A 19,915-nucleotide genomic window follows, 5' to 3' on the forward strand; every position below is an offset into this window, starting at 1 on the left:
GCTGAGGTGATGGGGAAACTGGGAAAGGAATTGGAGGAACCCCAAGATCTCGGAGAGCTGTGGGTCTGGAGGAGATACTAGGGGACTCCATGGATGGATTTCAGAAGCATGATGAGGAGAGCCTCAGGGTGGGAGCCAGTGTTGGTGAGTGCGGATGGGCTTCTAAAGGCCAGTCTGTGATTGTCTCTTGGTGTGATGGTGAGGGAATTTCTCTCAACTAATTATTCCTTTATCCTCTTCCTTCATACAGCGGTCAGTCCATCGTATTCCTGGCCTGGAGGTAAGGCAGATCAACTGACACTAACATCGACCCAACTCTCACAGTGAAGCTCCCTCTACACTGTCCCATCACACACTCCCAGGGTCAGGCACACAGGGAAGCTCCCTCTACGCTGTCCTATCACACACTCCCAGGGTCAGGCACACAGGGAAGCTCCCTCTACACTGTCCCATCACACACTCCCAGGGTCAGGCACAGAGTGAAGCTCCCTCTACACCGCCCCATCACACACTCTCAGGGTCAGACACAGAGTAAAGCTCCCTCTACACCATCCAATCACACACTCCCAGGGTCAGACACAGAGTGAAGCTCCCTCTACACTGTCCCAACACTTAAGAGATCCAGTGGTGTGAGTAGGTCTGTTCACTGTCATGTTGTCTGGTTTCAGAAAGATGATGTTGCATCACACGTCTGTTTTACAATAAGCTGAACCCCACAGAGAGCAGGTATGGGGACAAACTGCTGAGTTGCTCCACAGACTCCACACCAACCCTCCCCTGCCTTTCTCCACAGAGCAGCCGGTTGTGGTCCTATTCCAGTGCTGAAGCCCATTGTGGAGGGGTGAGAGGAGGTAGGGCAGTGGGTCTTCACCACCGCACCTCTCCACTGACCAAGGCTGGCATTTCACCCATGGGCGTGTCAGGGCGATAATCCTGCCGGCCTAAGCACTGTATGTTGTCCGACTCACGGCCTGGGATTACAGAGCCTTTTACCCGACTGAGCCTATAATAGCTCTGTTGAATGAAAGTTCAGTGTTCCCACAATATTTTCCTTGCCACATTCCCTCAACGGAAAAAGTTCCTTCGTGTATACTCCTGTCGGACCTGAACTTGTATCCTAATCATTTGCCCTTCACCAGGACGTTGCCAGGATTAGAGGGTATGAGCTATCAGGAGAGGTCGGACTCACTTGGGTTGTTTTCTCTGGAGAGTCAGAGGCTGAGGGGAGTCCTGATAGAGGTTTATAAAATACAAGAGGCATGGATTAGTCAGAATCTCTTTTCCAGCGTAGAAATGTCAAATACTAGAGGGCATAGCTTTAAGGTGAGAGGGGTTAAGTTTAAGGGCATTGTGTGGGACAGAGAGTGGTGGGTGCCTGGAACGGGCTGCCAGGGGAGGTGGTGGAGGCAGATACGATAGAGGTGTTTAAGAGACATTTAGACAGACACAGGAACAGGCAGGGGATGGGGGGATATCTGTGTATAAAATGATGAGGGGCATAGATAGGGTGGACAAGCAATATCTTTTTCCCATTACTGAGCGATCCAATACCAGAGGGCGTGCATTTAAGGTGAGAGGGGGTAGGTTCAGAACAGACGTGAGGGGTACGTTTCTTACTCAGAGAGTGGTGGATGCCTGGAATATGTTGCCTGATAGGGTGGTGGAGGCAAATTCATTGGGGGCTTTAAAGAGGGGCTTGAATGGGCACATGAATGAGAGGAAAATAGAGGGATATGAGCATTCTGTAAGTAGGAGGGATTAGCTATGTCAGCACAACATTGTGGGCCAAAGGGCCTGTTCTGTACTGTACTGTTCTAAGTTCTATGATATGGATCGTGTGCAGCCAGATGGGATTAGTTTAAATTGGCATCAGAGTTGGCCCAGACATGGTGGGCTGAGGGGCCTGTTCCGTGCTGTACTGTTCTGTGATCTGTGTTCCAAAAATGCGTTTTGGCTCAATTGTCAGTATTCCTAATCTGTGCCCGATGGATATCGAGCCTTCACCCCCTCAAAACAGCTACACGAGGAGTCAGGGCAGTCACCTCAGTACAAGCAGGGAGGTAAAAAAAAAGGGAACTGCAAAGTTAAATTCTCAAGGAGCAGAAAATAAAATAGCTTAATTTGAAAAAAAAATGGATGGTAGGGATGGGAACAGGGTCATTAAAGGATGGAAGGTCACAGCCACAGGGAGATGTTGGAAATATTGAATCATTGTTTTGCTTCCATGTTTAGCAGGGAGGATGTGACACTGGAAGATGAAGTGAATCGGGGAAACATTATACAAACTAATCAAATCAAGAGGACACCAGCCACCAACCCTCCCTCCCTCCCCACCAACTACATCCCTGTCTGAATAGATCACGTTGACACAATTTCAAGGAATTGGTAATAATCCCCCCACCAACCATGTCCCAATCCAAACAGATCGGATAACCATCGGGTGCAGATTAAGAATACTGACAATTGAGCAATTTCAAGGAATCGTCAGGACAAAGGGGCTGGTGGTTGCTGTAATCTGTACATTTTTTGTGGAGCTGTCAGAGAGATCGGACGGTGACAATGCAGAGGATGTACAGCCGTGAAAGAGTGGGGCTTGTTTCCACAGGGTTGAGGGTAGGGGAAGGGGAGGTGGGGCAGGGTGTGAGGCAGATGGGAACCGAGGGTCACACATAGACAGAAGTGAGGAGAGACTGCAGGAGGCTTGAGTGGAGCTAGTGCAGGCTGGTCGGGCCGGATGGCCTGTTCTGGTGCCGAATATCCATGTCCTTCCTAAACCCTTTAGAACACCTCTATCTAATCCTGCCTTCAGTGCCACAGCTGTGCATGGATAACAGGTGTCCTGTTGCCAATGTTGCAAATCCATTTCATTGCTCGCACTAATCAATTCTTTCTTCCATTCTGTCTCCATTGCTGCGACTCGTGCCATCCACACCAGGACCAGTTTAGTACCCTGAAGGAGGTAAGAGCTGGTGGCCCCTGTCCTGGCTGTGGGGTGTTGTTCCAATTGTTCTGAAAATAAATGTCCATAACCTCTCGCTGCCTCGGTAAAGCAGCCAGCATAACCAAAGACCCCACCCACCCCGGACGTTCTCTCTTCTCCCCACTCCTATCGGGCAGAAAATACAAAAGCCTGAGGGCACGTACCACCAGGCTCAAGGACAGCTTCTATCCCGCTGTTATAAGACTATTGGATGGTTCCCCAGTACAATAAAGTGGACTCTTGACCTCACCTTGTTATGACCTTGCACCTTATTGTCTGCCTGCACTGCACTTTCTCTGTAACTGTCACACTTTATTCTGCATTCTGTTATTGTTTTCCCTTGTACTACCTCAATGCACTGTGTAATGAATTGATCTGTATGAACAGTACGCAAGACAAGTTTTTCACTGTACCTCGGACAAGTGACAATAATAAACCAATTCCGAGGCAAGGTACTCAGGACTGGTGGGGAGGAAGTCCAGAATCAGGGTGTGGGGCTGGCAGACACGATGGGCCAAATGGCCTTCCCCCTGTTCCAAACCTGTTAGTTTCAAAGGATAGGGTCACACGTGGGATGGGACGAAAGGGACCAAGCTTGGAGGGAGAGTGAGACTGTGTGACAACAGAGTTGATGTGGTCTGATCATCATTCTCGTTGTAGGAATGGTAATTGGTTTATTAGTGTCACATGCAGTGAGATACAGTGGCAAACTCTGTTTTGCGCGTCATCCAGACAGTTCATGCCATTCATCAGTACATCAAGGTATTCCCAAAGGAAAAGCAATAACAGAGTTCAGAATAAAGTGTTACAGTTACAGAGAAAGTGCAGTGCAGGCAGACAATAAGGTGCAAGGTTATGATGAAGTAGATCGAGAGATCAAGAGTTCATCTTTATCATACAGGAGGTCTCATAATAGTGCGATAGAAGCTGTCCTTGAGCCTGGTGGTCCATGTTTTCAGCCTCTTGTACCTTCTGCCCGGTGGGAGAAGGGAGAATAAGCGGGGTGTGAGGGGGTCTTTGATTTTGTTGGCTGAATGAGACCAAAGCAGGCAAGTAAAGCAAGAAAGAGAAAGAGGTCAAAGCTGATTTTCCTTTCATTATAGCAAGGACAGGGGTAACATTTCATTGCCCAACCCAGGGTGCTCTGAGCTGGTAGCGGGGAGCGACGTATTGAACTTCGAGGATAGTTAGGAATTAGCCCTAAGGGAGTCATGTTGTTGTTACTATTGGTTTATTATTGTCACATGTGCCAAGATACAGTGAAAAGCTTTTGTGTGCTTGCCATCCAGGCAGTTCATTCCATACGTAAGTACATCGAGGTAGTAAAAAGAAAACAGAATGCAGAAATAGTGTTGCAGTTACAAAGAAAGTGCAGTGCAGGCAGACAAATAAAGTGAAAAGGCCACATCGAGGTGGACTGGGAAGTCAAGAATTTATCCTTAGTGTATGATAGATCCATTCAAGAGTCTGATAACAGCCCGGTAGGAACTGTCCTTGAGAATGGTGGTCTGTGCTTTCAAACTTTTGTATCTTCTGCCCGACAGGAGAGGGGAGAAGAGAGAACGTCCGGGGTGGGAGAGGTTGCTGATTATGTCGACTACTTTCCCAAGGCGGTGGGAAGTGTAGACGGAGTCAATGGAGGGGAGGCTGGTTTGCGTGATGGACTGGGTTGTGTCCACAACTCTCTGCAGTGCTTAGACCAGTGAGTCTTACTTCAGAGGTGGATAAATTACTGGAAAAGATCCTTAGGGACAGGAATTATGGGCATTTGGAGATGCATAGTCTGCTTAGGGAGAGTCAGCATGGCTTTGTGAGGGGCAGGTCATGCCTCACGAGCATAATTGAATTCTTTGGGGATGTGACAAAATACATTAATGAGGGTAGAGCAGTGGATGTGGTGTACATGGATTTTAGTAAAGCGTTTGATAAGGTTCCCCATAATAGACTCATTCAGAAGGTCGGGAGGCATGGGAAGCTTGGCTGTGTGGACTCGGAATTGGCTCGCCCACAGAAGGCAGAGGGTGGTTGTAGATGGAGCGTATTCTGCTTGGAGGTTGGTGACCAGTGGTGTTCTGCAGGGATCTGTTCTGGGACCCCTGCTCATTGTGATTTTTATAAATGATTTGGATGAGGATATGGAAGGGTGGGTTAGTAAGTTTGCAGATGACACGAAGGTTGGTGGTGTTGTGGGTAGTGTCGAAGGCTGCCAAAGGTTACAATGGGACATTGATAGGATGCAAAGCTGGGCTGAGAAGTAGCAGATGGAGTTCAACCCGGATAAGTGATTCACTTTGGAAGGTCAAATTTGAAGGCAGAATACAAGGTCAATGGCAGGACTCTTAGCAGTGTGGAGGAACTTGGAACAGTCCAAGTCCATAGATCCCTCAAAGTTGCCATGCAAATTGATAGGGTTGTTAAGAACGTGTGTAGTATGTTGGCCTTCATTAGTCGGGGGATTGAGTTCAAGAGTGGTGAGGTAATGTTGCAACTCTATAAAACCCTGGTTAGACCACACTTAGAATATCATGTTCAGATCTGGTCGCCTCACTATAGGAAAGACATGGAAGCTTTAGAGAGGGTGCAGAGGAGATTTACCAGGATGCTGCCTGGATTGGAGAGCACGTCTTATGAGGATAGGTTGAGCGAGCTCGGGCTTTTCTCTTTGGAGTGAAGGAGGATTGGAGGTGACCTGATAGAGGTGTACAAGATGATAAGAGGCATAGATCAAGTGGACAGTCAGAGACCTTTTCCCAGGGTGGAAATGGCTGACACGAGGTGGCATAATTTTAAGGTGATTGGAGGAAGATTATAAGGGGGATGTCAGAAGTAAGTTTTTTTACACAGAGAGTGGTGGGTGTGTGGAAAGTGCTGCCAGGGGTGCTGGTAGAGGCAGATACATTAGGGTAATTTAAGAGGCTCTTAGATAGGCACATAGATGATAGAAAAATGGGGGGCTATGTGGGAGGGAAGAGTTAGATAGATCTTAGAGCAGGATAAAATGTCGGCACAACATCGTTGGCTGAAGGACCTGTACGGTGCTGTAATGTTCTATGTTCTATTTGTTACGGTCCTGGGCAGAACAGTTGCCATGCCAAACTGTAATGCATCCAGATTGGATGCTTTCTATGGTGCATCTGTTTAAAAAAAAAACAATTAGTGAGGGTCATCGGGGACAAGCTGAATTTCTTCAGCTGTCTGAGGAAGCATATAGTAACACTGGTGTGATTTCTTGGCCATAGCATCCACGTGGTTGGACCAGGACAAATTGTTGGTGATATTTTCAGCTAGGAGCTTGAGGTTCTCAACCATCTCCACCTCAGCTTGTATAGACCAGACCAAATAAGGATGGCAGATTTTCTCCACTGAAGGACATGAATGAATCAGATGTGTTTCTGATGCCTCACACTAACAACACTGGTTTGGCCCACGTTTAGACCAGCGGTGAGGTTTGAATCCTCACTCCGTGGGTGGTGAGGGCTGAGACTGGATTATTAGCTCAGTCAACGTGTCTTTCAGATATATATATATCTTTAGCAGTCACATTTGCATCGAAAGACACAGTGAAATGCATCTTTTACGTAGAGTGCTCTGGGGGCAGCCCGCAAGTGTTGCCAATCTTCCGGCCCACAACTTCCTAACCCGTATGTCTTTGGAATGTGGGAGGAAACCAGAGCACCCGGAGGAAACCCACGCAGACACAGGGAGAACGTACAAACTCCTTACAGACAGCGGCGGGAATTGAACCCGGGACGCTAGCGCTGTAATAGGGTTACACTAACCGCTACACTACCGTGCCTGCCCAGGTGCCACTGTACCTTCAGTCCCTCCACTGACAGCTGGGTAACGAGCCACTGGAGCGGACAGGATGCTTGGTACTGAGGTGTGGGCACTGGGTCCGAGGGGAGGTGGAGAGAACTCGGCTGGAGTCGGTCCCAACTGGTGTCGTGGCTTGTCCAGCATTGTTGCATTCATCACCAGCTTCCCCCCCCCCCCCCTTAGAGTCACAGAGTTATACAGCACAGAAACAGGCCCTTCGGCCCAACATGTCCATGCCAACCAGGTTGCCTACCTGATCCAAACCCAACTTGGCCCGTAATACCTCTAAACCTTCCCTATCTATGAACCTGTCCAAGTGTGTTTAGTTGTAAGTGTATCTACCCCTACCATTTCCTTCGGCAGCTTCTTCCATGTACCCACCACCCTCAGCCCCCTTTAAAGCCCAACCTTAAATCTATGTCCTCTAGTTTTAGACTAGAGGGCAAATATGTGACCATCCATCCTATCTATGCCCCTCGTGAATTCATACACCTTAAGTTAAGTCATCAGGTTTATTGTCATAGGGCATAGAACATAGGGCAGTCCAGCACTGGACAAGCCATTCGGCCCACGATCTTGGGAGAACGTACGAACTCCGTACAGACAGCGGCCGGAATTGAACCCAGGTCGCTGGCGCTAAAGCGTTACGCTGACCGCTGCACTACCGTGCCTGCCCATGAGTTATACAGAAATACTCAGCCTCCTACGGTCCAGGGAAAACTGTTGCAGCCTATCCAGTCTTTCCCTATAACTCGAGCCAAACAGTCCTGGCAACATCCTTGTAAATCTTTCCTGTGCCCTCTCCATCTTAATCATGTCCTTTTATAAACCTACACCGGATTGTATTCCACAGTGGATGGAAACTCCCAACCCTTTGAGATTCTTTACATGAATGAAAGGAAGTCTGAAAATTTCCATCTCTCACAAGCAGCGAGGTGGTTTTGAGGTGTTTACTTTGTTAGAACAGGAATCGCTTCAAAAGTTGACTCGAGTGCATTGGGAGTTTGTGGACTCTGTGAACCTTCTGCTGTGGGATGGATATTTGGGTCTGTCGTGCATTCCAGAGATGTGAAAAATTCAGACAGGAGAGGGCAGCAATGCTCCTTGTAAACAAGGAAGTGATACGTCTCACACAATCAACTGGTGGGGGCTGGGAGAGAGAGAAGCAATGGGAATTCGGGGAAATATCTATTGTCACTGACTTGTATGACGTAAAACTCACCTTCCGGCGAGACATAAAAATTATAAGTTACAAAATTAATAAATTGTGCAAGAAAAAGGAATAGTGAGGTTGTTCATGGACCGTTCAGAAATCTGATGGCGAAGGAGAAGCTGTTTCTGAATCGTTGAGTGTGGGTCTTCAGGGTCCTGGACCTCCTGCCTGATGACAGCATCAAGAAGAGGGCATGGCTCAGATGGTGGGGGTCCCTGATGATGGATGTCGCCTTCCTGAGACATTGCATCTTGTAGATGTCCTCGACGGTGGGGAGAGCTGGGCCCATGATGGAGCTGCCTGAGTCTATACAACCCTCTGCAGCCTCTTGCGTCCCTGTGCGTTGGAGCCTCCATACCAGGCGGCGATGCAACCAGTCCGAATGCTCTCCACTGTACATCTGTAGCATACGGAAGGGCTTTGATTGTTGGTCTGAGGCAGAGCTGGATCTGGGCTAGGTGGGTGAGAACATGGCTGTTGAATAGACGGGAGCTTGGATAACCTCAAGGGAGGAACGAGGGAGGCTGTTGAGAAGAGGACCTGGAGGTAACAAAGGCAGGTAGGGGCTGTCAGTCTACAAGAGTGGAGGCAGGCAACCCCTCTATTGCCTCATCCAAGCACCCCAATACCGTAAACCCAACAGCATCCCAGTCTTGCCACTAACACCCACCAGGGAAAGCCTGTGGTGGCTCAAGATGGCAGCTCACCACCACCACCTCATTGGGGATGGGCAATAGATGCTGGTCTTGCCAGCAACGCCCAGACGAACAAAGAATTTCACAGTCGCTTTTACCAGAGAAAGTTCTCTCTGGTTTTCATCCTCAACGGACCGTCTCTGAGTACAAGCAGCCCCCTAATTAGAAATAGGAGGCTGTTGCGTCTTTAACAAGAGCCAAGTGGCTAATTGCCGGAGAATGCACAGTAGTGGCGGTTGGCTGGTCATGTGTTCTGCCTTCGAGGGTGGGGTGGGCTGGAGACCCAGTGAGGTACCCCCGCCCATCCCCTACCATAAAGCAATGGACTTCCCCACCGCCCAAATCCTTGGAATTGTACAATTCCCAACCCTCCTTCCTGGAGACTTTCTGAGTTAGAGATTTGGATTCTGCTGTGGACAAACGATAGGGAAAGAAAGAACATTTATATGCAAGGGCATAGCCTTGTTGTTAACGCTCTTTGAAGACTTTAGCTAATCAGTCATAAAAATGTAGCAAAGAAAGGAGTTTATTGTCATATACACAAGTCCATGTGTGCACAGGTGCAATGAAAAACTTACTTGCAGCAGCAACCAGACAAGCAGTATTCACAAGAAAAACATAAGCACAATTTTTACAAGAAAAAAAACACAATTAGAACAAAAAAAGGTCCATTTTAGTGCAAAGGGACCAAGGGCTTGTTGATTAGGTGAAGAGGAGGAATCTAGGACCAGGAGTCACAGTCCCTGAAGAACGATTCGGCCATTTACTGCAATGAGGAGAAATATCTTCACCCAGAGGGTGGTGACTCTTTGGAATTCTCCACCCTGAAGGGTTGTAGAGGCTCGGTCCCCGAGTTCATTTAGGACAGAGGTTGACTCTGGATATTGTGGATCAAGTGCAGGGGAGTAGTGCTGAGGCAGAAAGTCAGCTATGACCTTGACGAAGGGGATCGAACGGGGGTGGAGTAGGGTGATGAGGGGATGTGTGACCTGATCTCTTTCAGATTGTGGAGTTAAACCCGGGAATGAGAAAGCTTCCCAAATGGCTTTTCTTGAATGTATTGATATTGGTTTATTATTGTCACATGTACCAAGAAACAGTGAAGATGTTTGTATGCCATCCAGACAGATCGTTCCATACGTAAATACATCGAGGTAGTAAAAAGGAAAAACAGAATGCAGAATAAAGTGTTACAGTTACAGAGAAAGTGCAGTGCAGGCAGACAATAAGGTGCAAGGGCCACGATGAGGTAGATTGGGAGATCAAGAGTTCATCTTTCAGTGTGTGAGAGGTCCGTTCAAGTGTCTGATAACAGCGGGATAGAAGCTGTCCTTGAGCCTGGTGGTACATGTTCTCAGGCTTTTGTATCTTCTGCCCATTGAGAGGGGAGAGAAGAGAGAGTGACCGGGGTGGGAGGGGTCCTTGATTATATCGGCTGCTTTACCGAGGCAATGGTTAGCTTCTAAAGGTGGTGGGATGGAGAGTGGGTGGGGGTTGTACTGAATGCACCGGGGCTAAAGGTCACAGGGTCATTGTTGGAGACAAGAGGGCCCAGAGGTTCAGATCCCAGGTCAGAGACTAAACGCTGACCTGAGGGGTGTAGGTTTGAACAAAGTGCTTGATTTCTCCGAGAAGATGTAATTTGTTTGCTGAACTTCCAGTTCTGGTGGTCTAACAATCTTCTCTCTGGTTTCCTCCTTCAATATCCTCCTCTGCAATGGGACTATTCAGCTGTGTGTTCCTGACTTCTTCAGCGAGGGTCTACTGAGATGGGTACAGCTGCTTACCTTCCTCACAGTGCTGTTCTTTGTTTACCCTTAACACTTTGTACATTTGCTTTTTGTACAGACTGTAGACAAAAGCCTATTACTGAAACCTCGTTCATGAAGCCCAATACCTCCCCTCACCTCTCCCCACCTGTAACCTTAACTGTGGCTGAGTGAAGACATCGCGTCTCCCCAACCATCCGTCTTTGTGTCTCCGAGCCCTGCCAGCACCATCCACCGCCCTCAGTTTTACTGGACACACTTCTCCCCCTCTCCGTCTCCCTCCCTCCCTCTCCCCCTCTCCCTCTCCCCCTCTCCCTCTCTCTCTCACACCTCTCTCTCTCTCTCTCTCACACCTCTCTCTCTCTCTCACACCTCTCTCTCTCTCTCTCTCTCTCACACCTCTCTCTCTCTCTCTCTCACCTTTCTCTCTCTCTCACCTTTCTCTCTCTCACCTTCTCTCTCTCACCTTCTCTCACCTCTCTCTCACCTTCTCTCTCTCACCTCTCTCTCTCACCTCTCTCTCACCTACCTCTCTCTCACCTCTCTCTCCCCTCACTCCCCCCCCCCGTGTCTCTGCTTGGTGCACGTGTAAACCACACGTGTGCACTTGCGTGTGCATGTGCATGCGCATGCGTGCCCGTGTGTGAGGAGTTGTTGTTGTGCTGTATGGAGCACTGGGCAGGGGTGAGAAGCAGCCCCTCGCCCGGCTCGGACCTCAGACACCCTCTGAAGGTGCCGGGACTGACTGCTCCACTGCCCACACTGACCCCTGACCACTGCACTCCTTCTGATCTCCCGCTGCTCTCCCGACAGGAGGACGACACGGATTTGCCCTACCCACCACCGCAGCGAGAGCCCAACATCTACATGGTTCCCCAGGGCATCAAACCTGTCCTGCAACGTACTGGCATCGAGGTGGGTACCACACACTGCCACTCCCCGCCCATCCAACCCACTGCAGCGGTGTCCGTACAGTCATACAGCACAGAAACAGGCCCTTCGGCCCAACTCCCCCATGCTGACCATGGTGATCACCTAAGCCAGTCCCATTTCCCCACATTTGGCCCATGTCCCTCCACACCCTTCCTATCCATGTGCCTGTCCAAGTGTTGTTACTGTACCTGCCTCAGCCACTTCCTTTGGCAGCTCGTTCCGTATACCTACCACCCTCTTGTGTGAAGAACTTGCCCCTCAGGTCATTTTTAAATCTCTCCCTTCTCACCTTAAATCTCTGCTCTCTAGTTTTCAGTTCACCTTCCCAGGAATAAAGTGTGTGCATTCACCCTATTGATGCCCCTTGTGGTTTTATACATCTCTATGAGCACCCCACAATCTCCTACACTCTGAGGAATAAAATCCAAGCCTGCCCAACCTTTCCCTGTAACCCGACCCCTGCCCGTAACCCAACCTCCCCCTGTAACCCGACCCTTCCCTGTAACCCAACCCAATTAGGCAGCAGCGTAAATCCATGGAGACGAATCCACTCCCCAGGGTTTCACCAGGAACCCCCACCGTTGTTGATGAAGCTCTCCACCCCTCCCCCGCCACCCCTCAACCCCCAATCCCTATGCCTATTTTACCTAATAGATGGATATTCCAACACCCCTGTTCTCCCTCTGGAGGCAGGAGCTTACCCCACACTCCCATGCACCCATTCCCCTCATGCTCCAGTCTTCACTGCACCAACCTGAAGCCCACCCTCCGTCAGTCCATCCAACGGGCAACACCTGGCCACCTCATCCACCCGTAACATAAGAGTCATACGGCATGGACACAGGCTCTTCACCTCAACTGGTCCATGCTGCCTGTGTCCGCAATCTCACCCCATCAACCACTGTGAGATCCTGCCTGATGGCTCCAAACTCTGCTCCACTTCAGGACCTCAACCTGTGAACCGATTGTATCCTCCTCCGTAGCTATTTTGAATCAAATAGGATTCTGGTCACTGGACCCAAAGTGCTCGCCGACCAACACTTCTGCCTCTCGCCCTATCTCATTCCCCAGGAGGAGGTCCAATGTTGCAGCCTCTCTGGTAGGTTCCTCTATTAGAAGGATGAAGGAAGCTTTCCTGGGACACATTCCACAAATTCCACTCTGACCAAGCCTTTTACACTAAAGATTTCACCTCTTGGAGGTGAACTTGCATTCAAAAGTCCCAGGGGGTTGGGGGAGAGGTGGGCTGGGCTGAGAGAGGCCCCCTTCATCCGCTGTGCACTCTCCGCAGATTCTCGCCTGGGGCTTGCGGAACCTGAAGAGTTACCAGCTGGCCAGCGTGTCCTCGCCCAGCCTCATCGTGGAGTGCGGGGGAGAGTTGGTTCAGTCCTGCGTCATTAAGAACGCCAAGAAGAACCCCAACTTCAGCACGTCTGTCCTCTTCTTCGAGGTGGTGAGTGATCTGCACAGTTCTCCGTAGTGTCTTTGCGTCTCAGAGATGCTGGGGAAGGATTCCCATCAAATCCTTTCCATCCGAGTCAGTTCAAGTTGATTGCCATGTGCACAAGTATGGTGAGGTACAACTGCAATGAAAAACTTGCTTGCAGCAGCATCACAGACATGTAGGTATTGGTGTTGGTTTACTATTGCTACTAGTACTGAGGTACAGTGAAAAACTTGTCTTGCATACCAATCATACAGGTCAATTCATTACACAGTGCATTGAGGTAGTACAGGGTAAAACAATACAGAATAAAGTGTAACAGCTACAGGGAAGTGCATTGCAGGTAGACAGTAAGGTCAAACAGGTAGATTGTGAAGTCAAGAGTCCATCTCATCGTAGAAAGGAACCATTCAATAGTCTTATCACAGTGGGATAGAAGCTGTCCTTGAGCCTGGTGGTATGTGCCCTGATGGGTCCTGTATCTTCTCCCTGATGGGAGACGGGAGAAGAGAGTATGACCCGGGTGGGTGGGGTCTTTGATTATGCTGGCTGCTTCACCAAGACAGTGAGAGGTAAAGACAAGAGTCCACGGAGGGGAGGCTGGTGTCCGTGATGCGCTGGGCTGTGTCCACAACTCTCCGTAGTTTTTTGCAGTCCAGGTCAGAGCAGCTGCCATACCAAGCCGTGATGCATCCAGATAGGATGCTTTCTATGGTGCATCGATAAAAGTTGGTGAGTGACAAAGAGGATCTGCCAAGTTTCTTTAGCCTCCTGAGGAAGTAGAGACGCTGGTGAGCTTTCTTGGCCGTGGCATCTACGTGATTTGACCGGGACAGGCTGTTGGTGATGTTCACTCCTAGGAACTTGAAGCTCTCAACCCTCTCGACCTCAGCACCATTGATGTAGACAAGTGCATGTACACCACCCCCTTTCCTGAAGTCAATGACAAGCTCTTTTGTTTTGCTGACATTGAGGGAAAGGTTGTTATGACACCACGTCACTAAGCTCCCTATCTCCTTCCTGTACTCCGACTCATCATTATTTGAGATATGGCCCACTACGGTGGTATCATCTGCAAACTATATAGACAACACACAGAAATTACACATAAATTATACAAGACAGTGAAACAATAAGACTGCAAAAGATAAGATATCTTTATTAGTCACATGTATATCGTAACACACAGTGAAATGTATCTGTTGTGTAGAGTGTTCTGGGGGCAGCCCGCAAGTGTCTCCACACTTCCGGCACCAAAATAGCACGCCGACAACTTCCTAACCCGTATGTCTTTAGAATGTGGGAGGAAACCGGAGCACCTGGAGGAAACCCACGCAGACACGGGGAGAACATACAAACTCCTTACAGACAGTGGCCGGAATTGAACCCGGGTTGCTGGCGCTGTAATTGCGTTATGCTAACTGCTACACTACCGTGCCTGCCCAACAAGACATTAGTGCAAAAAGTCCATGGTAGTGCAAGAGGTGGTCTACAGTGTCCTGTTGCTGAGGTAGGGTTAGGGTTGTGCTCTCTGTTCAAGAACCTGATGGTTGTAGGAAAGTAGCTGTTCCTGAACCTGGTGGTGTGGGACTTCAGGCTTCTGTACCTCCTGCTCGATGGTAGCTGGGAGATGATGACATGGCCCGGATGGTGGGGATCTTTGATGATGGATGTTGCCTTCTTGAGGCAGCGCCTCCTGTGGATACTACTGATGCTGGGGAGGGATGTGCCCGTGATCCAGTGAAACTCCTCATCTTTCCCATCCTGAGGTCCCCTTCAGTCACTGCCCACCCCGGACATTCTCTCTTCTCCCCCCTTCCATCGGGCAGAAGACACAAAAGCCTGAAAGCGCGTACCACCAGGCTCAAGGACAGCTTCTATCCCGCTGTAACGATCACCTGTTACAATAAGATGGACTCTTGGCCTCACAATCTACCTCGTTATGGCCTTAATTCTTACTGTTTCCCTGAACTGCACTTTCTCTGTAGCTGTTACAACACTTTATCCTGCATTCTGTTATTGTTTTCCCTTGTACTACCTCAATGCACTGTGTAATGAAATGATATGTATGGATGACATGCAAAACAAAGCTTTTCACTGTACCTCAGTACATGTGACAATGATAAACCAATTTACCAATATCACTCTGTTACCCCCTCTCCTATCAGCCTCCACATCGCCCTCTCACCTCTGCACCCTCCCCATCTTCACCCTAACTGTCTCATGAAAACCCTCTCCCCTTTGAGCACACAATTTACCCATCAATGCCCCCACCCCCAACCCTCCATCTGTACTTGGTTTAATAAACATAGATTGAGGAGACACAAGAGACGGCAGATGTTGGGGCGTGGAGCAAAGAAACAAATTGGGTCAGGCAGCATCTGTAGAGCCAAAGGATGGTCGATGTTTCAGTTGAGACCCTGCATCAGGACTGAGAGTGTAGAAGGGAGACAGCCAGTAGAAAGAGGCGAGAGGGAGGAGTAAGACATAGAACATAGAAAAACTACAGCAGAATTCAGGCCCTTCGGCCCACAAAGCTGTGCCGAACATGTCCCTACCCTAGAAATTACTAGGCTTACCCATAGCCCTCTATTTCACTCAGCTCCATGTACCTATCTAACAGTCTCTTAAAAGACCCTATCGTATCCGCCTCCACCACCGTTGCCGGCAGCCCGTTCCACACACTCACCACTCTCTGAGTAAAAAAACTTACCCCTGACATCTCCCCTATATCTACTCCCCAGCACCTTAAACCTGTGTCCTCTTGTGGCCACAAATTCAGCCCTGGGGAAAAGTCTCTGACTATCTACCCTATCAATACCTCTCATCATCTTATACACCTCAATCAGGTCCCCCCCATCCTCCGTCTCTCCAAGGAGAAAAGGCTGAGTTCCCTCAACCTGCTTTCATAAGGCATGCTCTGCCTTCCAGGCAAATCTCCTGTGCACCCTCTCTATGGCTTCCACATCTTTCCTGTAGTGAGGCGACCAGAACTGAGCACAATACTTCAAGTGGGGTCTGACGAGCTGGTGAGGGCAGTTGAGCTCAGACACTTTGTCACCTTCCAATATTTCTGTCTTTAATTCTCTTTCGCTTAACGTATGAGGAGCGTTTGATGTCTCTGGGCCCAAACTCGATGGAGTTTAGAAGGATGAGGGGGGATCTCATAGAAACCTACTGGATACTGAAAGGCCTGGATAGAGTGGACGTGGAGAGGACATTTCCATTAGTGGGAGAGTCTAGGATCCGAGGGCACAGCCTCAGAATAAAGGGACGTCCCCTTTAAAACTGATGAGTTTAGCAACACTATGACCACTTTACACTTAAAACACACTTTGTTTTTTGGTTCTAATTGTGTTTTCTTATGAAAGTTGTGTATAATTTATGTTTAATTTATGTTTTTCTCATGAATACTGCTTATCTGATGCTCTGTGTCTGTGATGCTGCTGCAAGTAAGTTTTTCATTGCACCTGTGCACACATGGACTTGTGCAGATGACAATAAACTTTGACTTTGAATTTTATTCAGCCAGAGGGTGATGAATCTGTGGAATTTGTTGCCACAGGCTGCTGCGGAGGCCGAGTCATTGGGTGTATTTAGGTAGATATTAGATACTTATTTATTAGTCACATGTACATCGAAACACACAGTGAAATACATCTGTTGCGTAGAGTGTTCTGGGGGCAGCCCGCAAGTGTCGCCACGCTTCCAGCGCCAACATAGCATGCGCACAATTTCCTAACCCGTACGTCTTTGGAATGTGGGAGGAAACCCACACAGACACAAGGGAAGAACATACAAACTCCTTATAGACAGTGGCCAGAATGGTCGCTGGTGCTGTAATAGTGTAGTGCTAACCGCTACACTACCGTGCTGCAGAGATTTATTTAAGGCAGAGATCGATAGGTTCTTCATTGGTCAGGGGTTTAAGGGTTGCAGGGAGAAGGTGGGAGAATGGGGTTGAGGAAAAAATAAGTCAACCATGATCGAATGACGGAACAGACTCGATGGGCCGAATGGCCTAATTCTGCTCTTACCCCTTACGGTCTTTCAACCTTCTTCTCTTCACCCTCAGCGCTTACCGAAGGAGGAATTGTATGCCCCGCCCATCAGCATCAAGGTGATTGACAACAGGCAGTTTGGGAGACGGCCAGTAGTCGGTCAGTGCACCATCAGGTCTCTGGAAGAATTCTATTGCGACCCTTACACGGAGAAGAGAGATCTGACACCCCTGCTGGCTGGTAGGAGATTGCAAATCTGTCCATTGTGTCTACCAACATAACTTCTCAGCTGTATACCAGCTAAACAATGTCAACCGTTGAAATAACACCATACACATTGGAGCAACACTCAAAGGAGCTGGAGGAACTCAGCGGGTCGGGCAGCATCTGTGGAGGGAAATGGCAAGTTGAGGTTTCGGGTCGAGACCCTTCATCAGGACTGCCTCTTGTTGGAACAGCAAACAGTCTGCTGGAGGAACTCAGCAGGTGGAGCAGCATCAGGTCAAAACATCAACAGTTCCTTCCCCCCAGTAGATGCTGCTCAACCCACTGAGTTCCTCCAGCAGACTGTTGCTCCAGATTCCAGCATCTGCAGTCTCTTGTTGCAGTGCTTTTGAGACACCAGAGCACATATCAGGGGAGATGATCCAGAGTTTGGTCAAAGATGTGGGGTCAGGGGAGGTAAAAGAGGCAGGTAGCACACCCTCAAGGGTTCCTTGGAACGTGGGGTGGATCCTCATCACTGTGTAGGCTGTGGATGGAAGGGAGTGGGGTGCATACGCTAGGGAGGGAGTTACAAGTAATCATAACAAGAGAATGTGTGAAACAGAAACAGAATCCCCTGGTGCTTGCTCCACCATTCCGTACGATCACGATTAACCTCAGCAGCACTCTCCTGCACTAACCCCCATCTCTTGGTTCCCCTAATATCCAAAAATCTATTGAACATACTCAGTGACTGAGCCTGCACTGTCCTCTTAGATTCCAAAGATTCACCACTGTTTGGGTAGAGAAAATTCATCTCATCTATGTACCAAATGGCTGCCTCTTATTTTAAGACTGGTATAGACCATCCAACAAAAATTAAACATCCTCCCATATCCATCTTTCATAACATCTTTCCTAGAGCAGGGCAACCAAAACCGAAGACAATGCTCCAGGTGCGGCCTCACCAGTGTCCTGTACAACCGCACCGTGACCTCCCAGCTTTTATACTCAATGCCCTGACTGCTGAAGGCCAGCGTGCCAAAAGCCTTCTTCACCACACTGTCTACCTGTGACTCCACTTTCAGTGAGCCACATACTTGTACTCCAAGGTCCCTCCGTTCTACAACACTCCCCAGTGCCCTGCTGTTCACTGTGAAAGTCCTACCTGGATTTGACTTTCCAAAATGCAACACCTTGCACATCTGAATTAAACTCCATTTGCCATTCCTTGGCCCACTTACTCAGCTGATCAGGCTCCCCCTGTAATTTTTGATACCCTTCCTCACTGTCCACTTATACCACCTATTTTGTTGCCTTGTACGTTCTTATCCAAATCGTTGATATAGATAACAAACAACAATGGGCCCAGCACCGAGCCTTGGGGAACACCATTAGTCACCGGTCTCCAGTCCAAGATACAACCTTCCACCATCACCCTGTGCTTTCTACCATCGCCAATTGTGTATCCAACTAGCCAGCTCTCCCTGGATTCCATATGCTTAATCCCTCCTTATAGGACAATCCTCCCATCCCAGGAATAAAACTGATGATCTTTCACTTCAGTCCCTCCTCTTGCAAGTATGCCCTTCCTTGGGTAGTGAGGACAGACTCAGTGTTCCAGGTACGGTTTCAGCAGAGCCCAATATAACTAAGGCAAAGCTTCTCCCCTGCTCACGGCCCTTTGCAGTAAAGGCTGACATTTTAGAAACATCTGGGCGAGCACTTGAATCATCAAGGCATAGCCAGCTACAAGTGCCTATAAATGAGATGTGTATTGATAGGACGTGGTCAGCATGGACGTGGTGGGCCAAAGGACCTGTTTTTATACAGTAAGACTCTATGACTATTTAGCTTCCTAATTTCCTGCTGTATTAACTTCCAATGCTGAGTGCACATGGACACCCAGGTCCTTGTAAATACCAATACCCTGCAATCTCTCTCAGTTTAAAAGGTACTGCAACTTTCCATTTTTACTACCAAAGTGGATGACCTCTCACTTTTCCCACATTATGTTCCATCTGCCAAGTCCTCGCCCACTCACTAAGCCTGTTTATATCCCCCTAAAGCCGCCTCAGAATCAGGTTTATTGTCACTGACATATGTCATGAAATTTGTTGTTTGCGGCAGCGGTACGGTGCAAGGAGTAAAAATTACTATAAGTTACAAAAATAAATAACATAATGCAAAAGAGTTAAAATGAGGTTGTGTTCATGGACGGTTCAGAAATCTGATGGCGGAGGGGAAGAAGCTGTTCCTGAATCGCTGAGTGTGGGCCTTCAGGCTCCCGTACCTCCTCCCCGATGGTAGTAACGAGAAGAGGGCATGTCCTGGATGGTGAGGTTCTTTAATGACGGATGCTTCTCGATGGTGGGGAGGGTTGTGCCCGTGTTGGAGCTGGCTGAGTCTACAACCCTCTGCAGCATCTTGTGATCCTGTCTCCTTACCAGGCGGTGATACAGCCAGTCAGAATGCTGTCCACCGTACATCTATAGAAATTTGCAAGGGTTTTTGGTGACATACCAAATCTCCTCAAACTCCTAATGAAGTAGAGCCACTGGTGTGCCACCTTCATGATTACCTCAATATGTTGGGTCCAAGATAGATCCTCTGAGATGCTAACACCCAGGAACTTGAAGCTGCTCACCCTTTCCACCATTGACCCCTCACAACCTGCGTTACCAGAATCTCAGAGCTTAGGACCTTGGCAGTGGAGAAGGAAGCAAAATCAACCCCTGGAGAAGGCTCTTAGGGACAGGGTTTACTCGCATTTGGAAAAGCATGGCCTTATTAGGGACAGTCAACATGGCTTTGTGCGGGGCAGGTCATGATTGAGTTTTTTGAGGAGGTGACAAAGGTG

General features: G+C 48.8%; 1 protein-coding gene across 6 annotated transcripts in view; it reads left to right on the forward strand.

Moving 5' to 3' along the window:
• The window catches only part of dysf (dysferlin, limb girdle muscular dystrophy 2B (autosomal recessive)), a 280,694-nt gene that overhangs the window by 183,551 nt on the left and 77,228 nt on the right, over positions 1-19,915 (forward strand). For 5 of the 6 annotated variants that reach the window (XM_052038414.1, XM_052038407.1, XM_052038422.1 and 2 more), the window contains 6 exons: positions 251-280; positions 2,936-2,959; positions 10,436-10,477; positions 11,287-11,388; positions 12,698-12,859; positions 16,926-17,091. In XM_052038414.1, coding sequence (XP_051894374.1) covers positions 251-280; positions 2,936-2,959; positions 10,436-10,477; positions 11,287-11,388; positions 12,698-12,859; positions 16,926-17,091 — 526 coding nt within the window. The remainder of the gene's footprint in view (positions 1-250; positions 281-2,935; positions 2,960-10,435; positions 10,478-11,286; positions 11,389-12,697; positions 12,860-16,925; positions 17,092-19,915) is intronic. The other variant, XM_052038430.1, reaches the window with a different exon arrangement.

The sequence above is a fragment of the Pristis pectinata genome, chromosome 2, assembly GCF_009764475.1.
Source record: "Pristis pectinata isolate sPriPec2 chromosome 2, sPriPec2.1.pri, whole genome shotgun sequence".
NCBI classification, from domain to species: Eukaryota; Metazoa; Chordata; class Chondrichthyes; order Rhinopristiformes; family Pristidae; genus Pristis; species Pristis pectinata.